Below are 13706 nucleotides of genomic sequence, written 5' to 3'. Positions count from 1 at the left end.
TGTTTTATTCAAAATTGCCAAGCTCATGTCCACATATTCAAGAAAAACCACTACAAAAATAGATTTAATAAATTTACAGGCAGTGCAGGAAAAAGTGCTACAGTTTATAATACATTAAATAACATTTCGTAGCAAATACTGAACCAGCCTGCAGAGTCCATCTTTATTAATATTCTGTCGCACATTTAAGCCCGACATTCAGGGTCGTGGATGGCGGCCCTTTTGAAGCCTTTTTGTTTTTTGTTTGACGCCTCTATGCTGATGTAGCACAGACCTAGGTCATCGTACCCAGGCTTCCTTCACCTTCACAGGCAGAGAGATCCAGCAGGGATAACTCTCTCAAATCCTGCAGGAGTGTGTACAGGTTGGGGGTTCTGGTCTGGCGGAACTCTTCTTCTTCCTCAGAGGAGAGCTTGGAGGTGTAGGTGGCTTTCTCTTGTGCCTGGTGAGAGGCCTCCTTGGCCAGGTGCACCACCTCCTGGATCAGCTGGGAGCGTCCATAGGGCTGGGGGTTCTGCGTCTCCGGGCTCAGTCGGGGTTTGCTGCTGATCATGTCCAGGTGGAGGCTATCTGAGTGACACCGTGATGACTGGACTGAGATCCGAACCTGCGGATTGGAGAGCACTGATCTCAATAAGAGCCATTCATCAGACTGGAACCATTTTTACACTTCAATACTGTTGATAACCAGTATTACCAACTTTCACCACTGGAGGGTGTAAATGGCAACAGCCACTCATAAAAACAGGTGAGCTAGCAGCTGCCAAGCAAACAAGTAACTAGTAAATATCATGTCAAGTAAATGTCCTTGGGGGTTACTAGCTAAACGATTCACTGCCCCTGCACTCTGCAGATTTCCACATTTAAAACCACAGGAGCTGGACCCGCGGAGTGATTCTGTTATTTGATGAAGTTTTAATAGGATTAAAGTTGAGGTAGACGTGCATGGTCTTGGTGGATACGGAAGCTTACAGTAATATGATCAAACAGTTTAAAGGTGGAGGTTCCAGAGCTGCTGGTGGTGCTGATGTGGTCCAGGTATCTCTGGACCGAACCGCTCTGCCACTCACAGCTGCCGTCTGGTTTGACAGTCAGAACCTGACCCTCCCTGTTCTTCAGATTCATCGCCCCTTTCAAGCAATACCTGAAATGACAGCAGTCAGCATTGGGAAAAAAACGTTTTTGTGGTACTCTGTTATACACACCAGGAATTTGTCTTGGTGGGATGTTTACAAGAATGAGAGCAAATGGGTCATATTTTCACAGTATTACTCAACAGGTACACCATATTCTTTAATATAATCAATGAAGCATTTTTGATTTACTTACTGTGGGACAAAGACCAGGACGCCATTTGCTCGTATGGCGTAAATAACGGCATCAGCAACACAACGTGGGTCTGTCTGGGAGTCTTTCTCTTTAAAGTAGAGACACTGAAACAGCTCCATGGATGACTTCTGGACCTGCTGGGCCGCCTGAAACCAGCACACACAGGATGTGGCCTTTGAGATTAGAGGGTCACTGCTGTTGACTTCAAATAAGAACAGGGCGGATGCTGGTCAAACAAGGTGAGGAGGCTTGCACGTAGGACGTTTCCTTAGATGTGGTGAAGCATGCTTGCTTATTTCAGTTTTTGATTATTTGGACATGTTGGTGAAGGGAACAGAGGTGATGAGGAGGTGATGGGTAGGTATGGTGTCAAGGAGAAGAATGTGGAAGGACAGATGTGGTGGATTTTGCGAAAAGGATGGAAATGGCTGTGGTGAATACATATTTCAAGAAGAGGGAGGAACACAGGGTGACGTACAAGAGTGGAGGAAGGTGCACACAGGTGCTCTATATCTTATGTAGGAGGCGCGATCTGAAAGGGATTGGAGACTGCAAGGTGGTGACAGGGGAGAACGTAGCTGTAGGATGACTTTGGAGATCAAGGAGAGGAAGAGAGTGAAGGCAGAGCCAAGGATCAAATGGTGGAAGTTGAAGAAGGAAGACTGTTGTAATGAGTGTATGTAAGTATGTGTACGTCAGTAAGCTGCTAACATGTATTTCAGCATCTCTGATATATTCTCTGCACCACTGCACTTTATCACCTCTTAATTCAGCTGTGTAAGTCAGTCCTTGTGTATATATGTGAAGATGTTGTGTTGTGGTGTTGTTATTCTATGTTCAGTACACTGAGAGAGCCACGAAACCAGAGTCACAGTCCATGTATGTGAAACCTACATGTCCAATAAACATGGTTCTGATTCTTCTGTGAATGCTGAATATGGTTGAGTACTTAAATTAATACCTGTGTTTCTTACTGTAATGGTAACTGCACTTTTGAATCAGGAAAGCTCAAGTTTACAGTGTGTACATGTAAAAGTTTTATCAACGTTCCATGTTCTGGATGTACACACACAGAAACCCAACAAAAATCATATTAGTTACAACAGATAATCACAACCTGTAGTTTGAAAGTGAACCTTTTGTTCCCCTGGTTCTGATCAAGACTCTTTCCTTGAAGCAGCAGTACCAACCCGGCTTTTGTTGTTGATATGCTGGGCCATTTCCTGTAGTTCTTTGTTGCTGTTCAACGCCTTGCAAGGCCCTTCCCCCTTTTCCAGGTTGATGGCTGCAGTTAGGAGGCGGTGGACCACTGTGTCAGCGTAGCGGCGGATGGGTGAGGTGAAGTGTGTGTATCGGTCCAGCGCCAAACCTAAAAAAAAAGAGAAGAGGACAAATATGGATCCGCTCGGTCCTTTAAAACACCAAGAATTTCACTTTTTAAAAGAATTTTCTGAGTAATAATATCACATACAAGTGCATCATCCAGACAAATCTGTCGCCTACATCCTGCATTTACACAGGAAATCAGACAGGGACGCTTATGAATACAGGTTAATGGAGTAACATGATATCAACAGATAAAGCCGTTCTTTTCTATGAGACAGGTGATATGGTAAAAACACATATAGTTGGACTGATGTACCATAGTGGTAGTACTGGTCCGGCGAGCAGGTTCCGGTGGAAAAGTATTGTGCGTTAGACATGGCTTGGGTAGCCATAATTCTGAGAAGCTTGTTTACCAGCGGGTCCTGGGGATCTACGGCACAGTCCAGAGAGGCTGCCAATGCTTTGTTGGACCTGGTAGTGCAGAATAAAGAACTGTTCAAACCAAGCAGAAACCACCAGGGCTAGCAGTTGAAGCCAGTGCAGCAGGGCCTCAGACAGTACCTTAGTCAGTGCCTTAGACAGGGCCTTAGACAGTGCCTTAGTCAGTGCCTTAGACAGTTCCTTAGACAGTGCCTTAGTCAGTGCCTTAGACAGTGTCTTGGACAGTGCCTTAGACAGGGCCTTAGACAGGGCCTTAGGCAGTGCCTTAGACAGTGCCTCAGGCAGTGCCTTAGACAGTGTCTTAGACAGGGCCTCAGACAGTGCCTTAGACAGGGCCTTAGACAGGGCCTTAGACAGTGCCTTAGGCAGTGCCTTAGTCAGTGCCTTAGATAGTGTCTTAGACAGTGCCTTAGTCAGTGCCTCAGACAGGGCCTAAGACAGTGCCTTAGACAGTTCCTTAGACAGGGCCTTAGACAGTGCCTTAGACAGTGCCTTAGACATGGCCTGAGACAGTGTCTTAGACACTGCCTTAGACACTGCCTTAGGGCAGTGCCTTAGACAAGGCCTTAGACAGGGCCTTAGACAGTGCCTTAGACAGTGCCTTAGTCAGTGGCTTAGACAGTGCCTTAGGCAGGGCCTTAGACAGTGTCTTAGAAATTGCCTTAGACCATGCCTTAGTCAGTGGCTTAGACCGTGCCTTAGACTGGCGCCAAAAGATTCCGAGTCCAGTGTAAGTTGAAAGCCATTTTATTTTTGTCATTGTACAGACTTTTGTTTTCTGCATGTAACCATCCTATTGTACAGGAACAGTGGGCAGCTGTGGTGCAGTGCCTGGGGACCAACTCCAGTTCTTCATTCCACTGCCTTGCTCAGGGGCACGGACAGGAGAATCAACCCTAACATGCATGTCTTTTTGATGGTGGGAGGAAATCCAAGCAGACACGAGGAGAACATGCAAACTCCACACAGAAAGGACCTGGGACAGCCTGGGGTTAGAACCCAGGACCTTCTTGCTGTGAGGCAACAGTGGTAACCACTGGGCCACCGTGCCACCATTAATGAGAGAATCCCCAACTTCTACCTTAAAATACAGTCAATTAATGAATTCTACAAGAATTAAATCACTCAGTCGCCGATATGGAGTCTGGCACACAGAGCGAGGGCAGTTATTTTGAAAATGATTGTTCCGTTAAGAAGATATTAAGCATGAAAAATGGGCATGTTGAGGGCATGTCTGCCTTGAATGACAGGTTTGTCAACCTGTTTGACACCAAGGTCCAACTCCAGCTCTACCAACACTGCACACCGTTGCCCATATTTAGATTTTCTGGCTTCAAAAACTGATAAGATGGCGGCAAGCTGAAAGCCAAACTTTCGCCCTCAAAATGCCCCTTAAGAAACCGATGCGTGACATCAAAGTCGCGCCATCTTTTTTGTTGTTTTTTTTTGTGATCAAAAATTTCTATTTTTAAAAAACAGGACACAACAAACACATAAACAACAACAACAGGGCAGCACATTAGTAACAATGTTTAAGGACCGAAAATTACAGGAAAAAAACTGTATCCATGGTAGCTGAGAGTAAGAGACAGACATTCCCAAGGGAAAAACAAATAATAGTGGACTGAAAAGAAAGAAAGAAAAAAACAAACAATAAAACAAAACTATCCATTGTAGACACAACCATCCATTTGTACTAACTTCCAAAGCTGGCCTGCTCCAGGTCCGATGTTACTGGGTGTGGAGGGGTGTGGGAGGGGGAGAGCCCTTCTTTTAAGGTAGCAGGTAGTCCCTTATGGACACAGCGATGCCTGAGCATGCCTGCACAGTGGCAGGTTGGGCTCTGTTGAGTCGTGCTGTTGTACACTCACTACGCCCTGGTAGGACGCCATCCAGCACTGATTAAAGGAGGTTTGGGATTAAACCAAAGTGTCGGTATGGTCTTTTCTGCTGCAGCAAGTCCTGCCAGCATTAGTCTTCGCTGATGTAAATGGAGAGACAGAGACGAATCATCACTGAGCAGACAAAGGCAAGGATGAGGCGTTATTGTCGATCCTAATAACTCTGACAGTACTGACATAACTTGTGTCCAAAAATCTCTGACCAGTGAGCAGTCCCACAACATATGCACTGTTGAGCCCGGCAGTGAGTACATCTAGGACTGGTAATTAGTTTCATTTTAAGACATGTGATGGGTTTAGGTTCGCGGTGGTGTAGCGGTCTAAGCATCGGCTTTGTGTCGATGCAGTTGCCCACTGGGGACTGGGGTTCGCGCCTCGGTCTCGTCAGATCCGACTATGGCCGGACTCCATGAAACAGCAATAATTGGCAATGCTGTCTTCGGGAGGGGGGCGGAGTCGGCTTTTGTTTGTCACATGAATGCGTCTCTGCGTGTGTCGGAGAAAGCAGTGGTTCGGCCTGGATTCGCCTTGTCACAAAAGTGGCGAGGCGTCTCCTTCGAGACTGCCGGCTGGAGAGATGCAGTTGGCGAATGCATGCAGTACGAGGGTGGGTGTTTGAACTAAAATAGGGAGAGATTGGCCACTAAATTGGGAGAAAAAAGGGGAAAATCACAAATAAATGAAAAAAACAAAAACGTGATGGGTGTAGCACATGCTCTGTGAATCAGCACATAGTGTATAAGCTGATGTGCAAGATTTTCAGAGGTACTGCTTAGACCATACCGTTTCCCAGTTTGGTTCCAGACCGACAATGCGGAGTTCCCTGGCCCACACCCCTTCAACTGGCAGTGTCTTAGTAGAGTGATCAAGCAAAGAGCTATCTATATGTGTCACTGTCCCCCGAGAACCCCGCCCAGGACCGATCCGCTCCTCCATAGGGTGCTCCGGCAAAGGCCCATTCCAGGGCACACCATATGTTTTCATTGCAGCTCTCAGTCTCAAGTAAAAAAAGAAAGAGGTGCCCGGTAAATCACATTCCCCCCTAACATCTTGGAATGAACGGAGTCCAGCATGTTAAAGAGATCACTGAGAGTGGAGACACCTTTTTCTGGCCATGAGGCAAATGTAAAAGGCTGCCCATCTGAGTGAAGGTGACAGTTATTCTATAGTGGAGATGTTTGATGAAGCTCCATCTTTTTTATACAGTCGACAGTTCAAACTGTTCAGATGGGTGGTGCTGCAGACTCATACACTCGTATCCAAAAGCAGAGGTTCATGGTTCGAACCCCGGGTTTTGGCTCCAGCTCGGTTTGGCGTCGCAGGGAATTTATTTGTCAATATGCTTGAGTGGGGGGTTAGTAGGGTTGACATGCCCACCATTGGATTTCTAATCTAGGTATCTATCTTTTAGTCAATCTAGTCATCAATTCTCATTAAGTGAATATAATAATCACACATACAAAGTTCAATTTGTAAGGTGTTCATTTTAACTTCTGGAGTGATTCTGAATTGCTGGTTCATCTAAAATAGAGTAAGTATCTAGAATAGACTAAGTATCATCTTTCCTGCTGAACAAGTTGCTACTAGTCTTATTCCAGCTGCTTGAGTATTAGTCTTTTTGTCTCTACATCTGCCGCTGGTTCCTAGTGGGATCCCATTCTAGCTGTAGCTGTCTTATTATATTTACTTACTTGTCTTATTTACTTATTCTAGCTGTAGCTGTTTTTCACCTAGTGTTTCCTTAAACATTTCTTGTTGCCTAGCTGTTTTGACTTAGTTATCCTTTTAGCTTATAAATATATTCCTTGGTAACTTGCTCTTTGCAGTTTTAATACTATTGTGTGAGGTTTGATAGAGTTTTACATAAGTGTCCAGTTTCCGGGCAATACGCCTATTTTCAGGGTACCTCTTTGGCCAATTGGGTGTTAAGTGCCCAGGGTGTGGCCTGCTTTCATGGCAGACAATTAGCAATCAGTGTTCTTTAAATCACTGCTGCTACTTGGAAGCATCAGCTTCCAACCGTCAGGCAAACAAGCCTAGGTTGAACGAAGGCTAGAGTGAACAAAGGCAAGTGCGACTTTTTCAAGCAAAGACTTCGTCAAGCACGGACTGCTCTTTTTAGATCCGGTCAGTCATCTGTATTGTGTGTAGCTAGTATAGACTATGTGTTTCCATCGCATTCCTGTCCTTTCCTCTTCCCAGGGCTGGCATAGATGTTGGGTCACTCCTAGGCGCTGTGACCCCTACCAATCTCATCTATCCCACTCTCTCCACTCACGTTGAGCAAGTGGTGACGGGAGGGCTCTGGAATTGCCAGTCTGCGGTGCCGAAAGCTGAGTTTATCTCAGGCTACGCATCCTTGCTCTCACTCAACTTTCTTACTCTAACTGAGACCTGGATCATGCCAGAAAACACTACCACACCCGCAGCTCTGTCTGATGTGTACTCTTTTTCTCACACTACTGGAGCTGGGAGGCGGGGTGGTGGTACTGGCCTGCTAATCTCCCTGAAATGGAAATACTCCTTTGTTTCCATTCCACAATTTTCTCTTTTGAATTCCATGCTGTTACTGTCTCTTATCCAGTCAAACTCACCATCGTGGTTGTGTACCGCCCACCACACCCCCTTGGTGAGTTTCTGGAGGAGCTTGACACACTTGTCTCGCACTTCCCTGTTGATGACTCTGCACTTATCCTTCTTGGTGACTTCAACATCCACACTAACAAGCTAGATCCTCCTCTCTCTTTCCTCTCCTCCTTTGACCTACACCTCTCACCCTCTCCTCCTACCCACAAGGCCGGCAACCAGCTGGACCTTATCTTTACAAGACACTGTCCTATTTCAAATCTCTCTGTTACTCCCCTCTAGCTCTCTGACCAGTATTTCATGTCCTACTCTCTCTCCCTCTCTTCAACCCCCCAGCCCCTCCCCCTACCCACATGGTTTCCACCCGTAGACACCTCCGCTCTCTCTCCACCACTGATCTTTCTTCCTCTGTTACCTCTATCCTCCCTACACCTGAATCTTTCTCTCTCCTACCCCCTGACACTGCTACTGATCTTCTCTCTACCCTTTCCTCTTCTCTGGACAATCTCTGCCCCCTCACCTCCAGGCCTGCACGCCCAACTCCACCTGCCCCTTGGCTGTCCGACTCAGTACGTACTGACAGACGGAGCCTAAGAGTGGCAGAGCGCAAATGGAGAAAAGGCAAACTCCCAGAGGACCTTCTCAACTTCCGATCTCTTCTTTCCACTTTCTCCTCGGCCCTGTCTGCTGCTAAAGCTGCCTTCTATCACTCTAAAATCCTATCCTCTGCCTCTAATCCTAAGAAACTCTTTGAAACCTTCTCTATACGTCTTCAACCCCCACCTCCTCCTTCCTCCCTTCTTCCTGATGACTTTGCTAACTTCTTTGACAAGAAGGTAAACGACATCAGATCCTCCTTTTCTCACCACCTGGTTAGTACTGCTTGCACTAGCCAACCCTCTGCACTGTCCCTCACCTCTCCACGTCCCACCCTATCCCTTCTCTCTCCCCTCTCCCCTGATGAGGTTCTAAACCTCATCACATCCAGTTGCCCCACCACATGCTCCCTTGACCCGGTCCCCTCCCCTCTTCTTCAGTCTATAGCACCTGAACTCCTTCCCTATCTAACCCACCTCATAAACACCTCCCTACAGGCAGGATGTGTTCCATCTGCCTTCAAGACTGCTAGAGTCACCCCCCTTCTCAAGAAACCATCACGTAACCCCTCTGACATCAAAAACTACAGACCAGTTTCCCTTCTACCCTTTCTATCCAAAACGTTTGAACGTGCTGTCTTTAACCAACTTTCTTTGTACCTCCACCAGAACAACCTCCTGGACCCCAACCAGTCTGGGTTCAGGGTGGGTCACTCGACAGAGACGGCCCTCCTTGCAGTGACAGAATCGCTGCACTCTGCGAGAGCAAATTCTCTCTTCTCTGTCCTGATACTCCTGGAGCTGTCAGCTGCGTTCAACACAGTGAACCACCAGATCCTCCTCTCTACCCTCGAGGGGCTGGGTGTCACAGGCTCTGCACTCTCAATGTTTGCAACCTACCTGACGGGTCGCTCCTACCAGGTGACATGGAGGGGATCTGTGTCGGAGCCTCGCAGACTGACTACAGGCGTTCCACAGGGTTCGGTTCTGGGTCCTCTCCTTTTCTCTCTGTACACGACTCCCTGGGTTCTGTTATTCGCTCACATGACTTCTCTTACCATTGTTATACCGATGACACCCAGCTGATCTTGTCCTTCCTCCCTCTGACACACAAGTAGAGACACGTATTGCTGCATGCTTGACTGACATCTCAGAGTGGATGGCGACACACCACCTGAAGCTCAATCTGCACAAGACAGAGCTGATGTTCCTCCCCGGGAAAGGTTGCCCGCCCCGAGACCTGGCCATCACCACTGAAAACAACGTGGTGACGCCAACTTGGACTGCGAGGAATCTGGGTGTGATCCTGGAGGACCAACTGTCGTTTGCTGAAAACGTTGCATCGGTTGCTCGCTCCTGCAGATATCTCCTCTATAACATCAGGAGGATTTGCCCATTCCTCACCAACGAGATGGCACAGGTGCTCATCCAGGCTCTGGTCATCTCCCGGCTGGACTATGGCAACTCCCACCTTGCTGGTGCCCCGGCTTCGGCCATCAGACCTCTGGAGCTTGTTCAGAAAGCGGCAGCTCGTCTGGTGTTCAACCGCCCTAAGTTCTCCCGCACAACTCCCCTTCTCATGTCCCTACACTGGCTCCCAGTAGCTGCTCGCATCCAGTTTAAGACTCTGGTGATAGCCTCAGGGCAGTGAAAGGAACAGCTCCTTCCTATCTCCAGGCCATGGTCAAGCCCTACACCCCTGCCCGACCAATTCGTTCTGCTGCCTCGGGACGCCTGGTTGCCCCGTCGCTCAGAGGCCCCTGCTGCCAATCGACCCGGTCACAGCTCTTTTTTGTCCTGGTCCCACAGTGGTGGAATGAACTCCCCACTGATGTCAGGACAGCGGAGTCGCTGCCCATCTTTCGGCGCAGGTTGAAAACTCACCTCTTTAAGAACTACTACCCTGTTACTTGTTCTTAGCACTTATTGTATTCACTCGTTTTAAAAAAAAAACTCTTTCTTGCTCTTTTACTTTAGCACTGGTTTTGCTCTTAGATGCTTGTTTAGATGCACTTATGACCTCTGATGACTAATAGTTCTCCTGATTTCCTATGTTAAATGATGCACTTATTGTACGTCGCTTTGGATAAAAGTGTCGGCTAAATGACTGTAATGTAATTTCTCCTCCCCCATTGTGCTAAGATGATCTACTGCTACTACTACTACTACTACTACTACTTTCAGCTGCTCCCATTAGGGGTCGCCACAGCGTATCATCTGTTTCCATCTCTTTCTGTCCTCTACATCTTCCCGTCACATCAGCCACCTGCATGTCCTCCCTCACCACATCCATAAGCCTCCTCTTTGGTCTTCCTCTTTTCCTCTTCCCTGGCAGCTCCATATTCAGCATCCTTCTCCCAATATACCCAGCATCTCTCCTCCACACATGTCCAAACCATCTCAATCTTGCCTCTCTTGCTTTGTCTCCGAACTGTCCAACCTGAGCTGTCCCTCTAATATACTCATTCCTAATCCTGTCCTTCTTCATCACTCCCAATGAAAATCTTATCATCTTCATCTCTGCCACCTCCAGCTCCACCTCCGGTCTTTTCATCAGTGCCACTGTCTCAAAACCATATAACATAGCTGGTCTAAACACCATCTTGTAAACCTTCCCTTTAACTCTTGCTGGTACCCTTCTGTGGCAGATCTGGGCTAAAATAATGATATTCAACCATATCAACATGTACTAGGGTTGAGATTTGAGTTTCTGTCCCATACGCACACAGATGTCATTGCATTTTCTTGGTTAGCATACAGACCACCCTGGTCACCTGGTGTCTATGCTGAAGCCCTTGCCCTTGGCGGTGTCAATCAGCTGGTTGAAGAAGTCCTGGCGTGGGGGCGGGTGGTGGCGCAGCAGAGCATGCTGGGGGAAGCTCTCATGGATCTTACATGCCACCCAGTGGTTGGCATAGATCATACACTGAGCCACAGTCTCATGGATCTCCAGGGGCTTGGAGGGCAGCAGCGCTGTGATATTCTTTTCCTGATCCAGCTGAGCATGCACCTGAAGAGGGATGGGAACACGGCTCAACATTCAGGACAACAAAAACAAGACAATCCCTTTAAAGGGTTAACAAACCTTTTATGTTTACTCTTTTTTAAGGTGGTATTGGTCTTGGATGGTAGAAATAATTGTTCTCATGGTAAATTAAACAAAAATGAGACACACCACATGGAGGTTTTCAAGGAGAAAATCAGTTCTTTTTTGGATGTCCACATTACCATCAACTCCCTCCCAAGTGGTGATGTTGATGCTTCTGAAGCTGTGAGTCACGACCACATTGCTTTTTGTCCTTTTATACTTGGACACCACCATCATTGTCCTCCATATCCACACCGTTATATCCTTTATACAGTGACACCACCATCACTGTCCTCTACATCTACACCCCTTTATATCCTTTACACATGGACACCTCCATCACTGTCCTCTACATCTACACCCCTTTATATTCTTTTATACATGGACACCTCCATCACTGTCCTCTACATCTACACCCCCTTATATCCTTTTATACATGGACATCTCCATCACTGTCCTCTATCTACACCCCCTTATATCCTTTTATACATGGACACCTCCATCACTGTCCTCTACATCTACACCCCTTTATATCCTTTATACAGGGACACCACCATCATTGTCCTCCATATCCACACCCTTATATCCTTTATACAGTGACACCTCCATCACTGTCCTCTACATCTACACCCCTTTATATCCTTTATACATGGACACCTCCATCACTGTCCTCTACATCTACACCCCTTTATATTCTTTTATACATGGACCCTTCCATCACTGTCCTCTACATCTACACCCCCTTATATCCTTTAATACATGGACACCTCCATCACTGTCCTCTACATCTACACCCCTTTATATCCTTTATACATGGACACCTCCATCACTGTCCTCTACATCTACACCCCCTTATATCCTTTATACATGGACACCTCCATCACTGTCCTCTACATCTACACCCCTTTATATCCTTTTATAGTACATGCCAGGAGGTACAGATGGACTAAAACCCATGCTGAGGATAACCTCGATGAGGCTCTTACTTGATGAACAGATGGCAGATGGCAATAAGTGAAAAAAACAAATCCCACCTCCATGCTCTCCAGCTGTAGAGCGCCCCCTCTCTCCCGCTGTGTGCAAAGTCGCCTGGCGATGTGGGTCAGCAGCTCCAGCGCCTGCTTTAGCTGAGCCAGCTTGGTGTCCCTCTCCTCAGGGCCGAGGCCGGCCAGCTCTGGCACTTCCACTTCCTCCCCGTCAAGGATCATCTGGGCGAGCTCGTAGTGCAGCTGGTAGGACGAACAGATCAGTGTGCGGCCGAACCAAACCTTCTGAACAGCCAGGCTGTGTGCATCCAGCTCCCACATCACGCTCATCGCATACCTGGTCACGGAGTAGATTGTGAGTGTGAAAACACAAATACACACACATCATACACATACATATACCTCATCAATATGGTGCTGTGGACGGTGGGCTCAGTTCCGTGCGCTCTTGTACTTTTTCTGTTTTTGTTTATTTGTTTAGTTTCAGCATCCACTCCCTGATCACATGCAGCAGGGAAGAACTCCCCCCCCCCCCTATTTTCTCCCTAATTGTATCTGGCCAATTACCCCGCTCTTCCGAGTCGCCCCGGTCACTGCTCCACCCCCTCTGCTGATCTGGGGTGGGCTGCAAACTACCACGTCTCCTCCGATACATGTGGAGTCACCAGCCGCTCCTTTTCACCTGACAGTGAGGCGTTTCACCAAGGGGACATAGCACGTGGGAGGATCACGCTATTCCCCCCAACTCCCCCTCCCTCCCGAACAGGCACCCCGACCGACCAGAGGAGGCGCTAGTGCTGCAACCGGGACACATACCCACATCCGGCTTCCCACCGCAGACATGGAAAATTGTGTCTGTAGGGACGCCCGACCAAGCCGGAGGTAACACGGGGATTTGAACCACCGATCCCTGTGTTGGACAACCGGACAAACTGAACAGACTACTTTACCAACTTTAATTAAACATTTTAATGAAAGTCTTGCCGAGGTCTTGATCGGTACAGTCCTGTGTGGACTATGATGAAGATGCTGAAGGGGTAACCAAGCCGGAGTGCTCGTTAAACTGCGACAGCGGGGATTTAGAACCGCGCTCCTGTCAGTCCACCTGGTGAATGTCCACTCTCTGGGCAACAAGATGGACGAACTGCTGCTCCTAAACGGACAAAACTCAGACTTCTCCGGATCTGCCACCCTGTGTCTCATTGAAACCTGGCTTAGTGAGCCTATCACGGACAGTACACTTCATCTGCTGCATTTCCAACTCCTCCGGGCGGACCACCATACGGAAGTATCGGGAAAAAACAGGGTGGTGGCATATGCTTCTACATAAAGGAAGGTTGGTGTACGGCTGTCACAGTGTTGAGGACATCATGCAGCCCTCACTTAGAGACCTTTTTCCTTGGCTGTAAACCATTCTATTCACCATGGGAATCTTCATCATGTATTCTGGTCG

General features: G+C 47.6%; 1 protein-coding gene across 1 annotated transcript in view; it reads right to left on the bottom strand.

The window, feature by feature from the left end:
• Positions 1-13706, bottom strand: part of dis3l (DIS3 like exosome 3'-5' exoribonuclease) — a 66347-nt gene continuing 52641 nt past the window's right edge. The window contains exons 12-18 of the mRNA XM_056291155.1: positions 12302-12590; positions 10954-11189; positions 2972-3126; positions 2520-2698; positions 1330-1475; positions 973-1144; positions 1-607 (exon numbers count right to left, since the gene is read on the bottom strand). Of these exons, the coding sequence (XP_056147130.1) occupies positions 275-607; positions 973-1144; positions 1330-1475; positions 2520-2698; positions 2972-3126; positions 10954-11189; positions 12302-12590 (1510 nt within the window). The 3' untranslated portion in view covers positions 1-274. The remainder of the gene's footprint in view (positions 608-972; positions 1145-1329; positions 1476-2519; positions 2699-2971; positions 3127-10953; positions 11190-12301; positions 12591-13706) is intronic.

Source organism: Lampris incognitus, chromosome 12 (assembly GCF_029633865.1).
Source record: "Lampris incognitus isolate fLamInc1 chromosome 12, fLamInc1.hap2, whole genome shotgun sequence".
NCBI lineage: Eukaryota > Metazoa > Chordata > Actinopteri > Lampriformes > Lampridae > Lampris > Lampris incognitus.
Note: the sequence above shows the minus strand (reverse complement) of the source record. Positions and strands in the feature narration are given on the sequence as shown.